We start from the raw sequence: 3,096 nt of genomic DNA, 5'->3' as shown, positions 1-3,096 counted from the left end.
GCAGACAGCAGTCGTCTTCCTGAAGACCCACAAAACCGCTGGCAGCACGGTGCAGAACATCCTGTTCCGCTTTGCGGAACGTCACGGCATTACCGTGGCACTGCCGGGGGGCCTGTGCGGGGACCGGGACCACCAGTTCTGTTACCCGCGCAGGTTCAGCCGCCGGTACGTGCACCCTCTGACCCGGGCTCCGGGCATCGTGGCTTCCCACCTCCGGCCAGGCCTATCCGAACTCCGAAGCCTGGCTCCCGCCGGCGCCGCCTTCATCACCATCGTCCGTGAGCCTGCCGCCATGTTCGAGTCCCTCTTCTCCTACTACGGCCAGCACTCGGCGTCCTTCCGGAACGTTCCGGGCCGCTCCATCGCCGCCTTCCTCCGCAGGCCCGAGGCCTACTACCTCCCGGGGGAGCGCTACGCCATGTACGCCCGCAACTCCCTGCTCTTTGACCTGGGCGGCGACCCCAACCGTGACCCCGGTGACGAGGCCTACCTGCAGGCCTTCATCCTGGGCCTGGAGTCCGTCTTCTCCCTGGTCATGGTGGCCGAGTACTTCGACGAGTCCCTGGTGCTCCTGCGCCGGCTGCTGTCCTGGGACCTGAAGGACATCACCTACGTGAGGTTGAACGCCCGGAGTGAGGCATCCCGGTCCCGGTTAGGCCGGGAGCAGGCCGAGCGGGCCCGTCGCTGGAACTGGCTGGACACCCAGCTCTACAGGCACTTCAACGCCAGCCTGTGGGCCAAGCTGAGGGCCCTGGGGCCTGAGTGCCTGGGCCAGGAGCTCACCCTCCTGAGGCAGGCCAACCGCAGGTTGGCCCGTGACTGCTTCGGGCCCGAGGCCGGGCCTGAAGCCTCACCGCCCGCCCGCCAGGCCTCCCAGATCCGAGACAAGGAGCTGCGGCCTTGGCAGCCCAGCCGCAGCGTCAGCATCCTGGGCTACGAGCTACCCCAAAACCTCTCCCTGCCCCCTGCCCTGGCCACCTCCTGCCTGCGCCTCATCACCCCCGAGGTCTCCTACTCCCGCCGTCTCCTCAGGAAGACCACTGACAGGCATGCCAGTGAGAACTGGGCCCAAGGCCTGAGCTAGGCCTCAGGCCTCTGCGACCCTGTAGAAAACCATCTGGGAGCAACTCAGTTGAGAAGTCATCCCTCCATCCCCGAATTAATGCTCTCTCATGTGACTGGGCCCAGTATTTATTGCCCTGCCCCTAATTGCCCCTTGAGACGGTGTGTTGGAGGGTTGTCCCTTAGGGAGGGAATCCCAGGATTCTGACCCAGCCAGACTGAGGGAACGGCGAGATATTTCATGGTGAGGGGCTCGGAGGGGAACTTGCAGGGGGTGGGGTTCCCATGTACCTCCTGCCCCTTGTCCTTCTGGATGGAAGTGGCCGTGGGTTTGGAAGGTGACATTTTATTTTTGCAGTCGGACTCTCCCTGTTTCTTTTTTTTTCCCCTTAACCCCCCACACTACCACCTAACTGCGGTAGTGCTTATTTTTCCCCCAGCACCCATGGTGTGTGTGTGCAGGTGTGAGACACAGTGAAAGACACAAAGTGCACCAATCTTTATTCAAATTCCACCACCAGGAAGATAGGAAAACACCCGGGTGGCCAGTGACAAACACTGCCCTTCACATCAAAGGGCAGTGCTGTGTGATCAATACAGTGAGGGGGAGAGTAGGGACTAAATCAAACTGGAGTTGGAGGGAGAAATGATGCACTCCACTCCCTGCGGCGCCCACCTCTCCCTGAACAACTCCAGAGACACCCGGGCTCTAACGTCTGGAAGGTGACTTAAAGGTGTCGATCAATTTAGTGAGTTAACCCCGTGATGAATTCATTGATGACCCGACTGCCAGAAGTTGCCAACTGATTATCCACCAATTCCTAGTTAATCAGCAAATTAATGAGTGCGTATTATTTACTTCTGCTATCGATCAGCAACCAATCACTGAAAATCAATTAATTCCATTATTGATTGGCAAATAATGACTGAGTAATAATTAATTCCAATATTGATCGACAATTAATAGCCAAATATTAATTAATTCCAATATTGATCAATATTTAATAACTGGATATTAATCAATTCCAGTACAATCGATCATGAATAACTGAATATTAATTATTTCCTGTATCAATCAATAATTAATAACTGAATATTAATCAATTCCAGTACAATCGAACATGAATAACTGAATATTAATTATTTCCAGTGTTGATCAATAATTAGTTACTGAATATTAATCAATTCCAGTACAATCGATAATTAATAACTGAATATTAATTATTTCCTGTATAAATCAATAATTAATAACTGAATATTAATCAATTCCAGTACAATTGATCATGAATAACGGAATATTAATTATTTCCTGTATCAATCAATAATTAATAACTGAATATTAATCAATTCCAGTACAATCGATCAGGAATAACTGAATATTAATTATTTCCTGTGTTGATCAATAATTAATAACTGAATATTAATCGATTCCAGTATGATTGATAATTAATAACTGAATATTAATTATTTCCTGTGTTGATCAATAATTAATAACTGAATATTAATCAATTCCAGTATGATTGATAATTAATAACTGAATATTAATTAATTCTGTTACTGATTGACAATTAACAACCCCAAGTAATAATTAATTCGGGGATCGAACAACAATTAATGACTGAGTCATAATTACTTCTGACATCAATTAATAATTAAATAGCGAATATCAACGCAGCCCATTATTGATCCTCAGTAATTGACTGATCATTAGCAATTGAAATATTACATTTATTTATTAACTGATCAGTAGTTAGTGTAGAGCGTGTGTTGCTGGAACAGCACAGTGGGTCAGGCAGTGTCCGAGGACCAGGAGAGTCAACGTTTCAGGCATCAGCCCTTCATCAGCAATGAACGTTAGGCCGCTAGTTATTCACTGGATAACGAACGGGGTGGAAGGGTTGGTCAGTTGTTCAGTTGGTAATTAGTTAATGGATCAATGATTAGTTAACCCCTACGAAAGGATCGATCCTGAATATCAGTCGGGGGTGGAACAGTTTGATGCTGGGCACGGGGGGCCGGGGGTGGGGGGGGGAT

At 49.2% G+C, this 3,096-nt stretch overlaps 1 protein-coding gene across 1 annotated transcript; it reads left to right on the top strand.

Moving 5' to 3' along the window:
* Nucleotides 1-4: 4 nt before the first annotated feature.
* Nucleotides 5-1,297, top strand: gal3st3 (galactose-3-O-sulfotransferase 3; the record flags this gene model as incomplete). The annotated part of the gene is made up of 1 exon (XM_043684727.1): nt 5-1,297. A coding segment is annotated over one exon (1,080 nt), but the record flags the coding sequence as incomplete, so codon positions are not given.
* Between the last annotated feature and the right edge of the window lie 1,799 nt (nt 1,298-3,096).

Source organism: Chiloscyllium plagiosum, unplaced genomic scaffold (assembly GCF_004010195.1).
Source record: "Chiloscyllium plagiosum isolate BGI_BamShark_2017 unplaced genomic scaffold, ASM401019v2 scaf_65555, whole genome shotgun sequence".
Taxonomy (NCBI): domain Eukaryota; kingdom Metazoa; phylum Chordata; class Chondrichthyes; order Orectolobiformes; family Hemiscylliidae; genus Chiloscyllium; species Chiloscyllium plagiosum.
The sequence above is the reverse complement of the archived record's forward strand: the minus strand, read 5'-3'. Positions and strand labels throughout refer to the sequence as shown.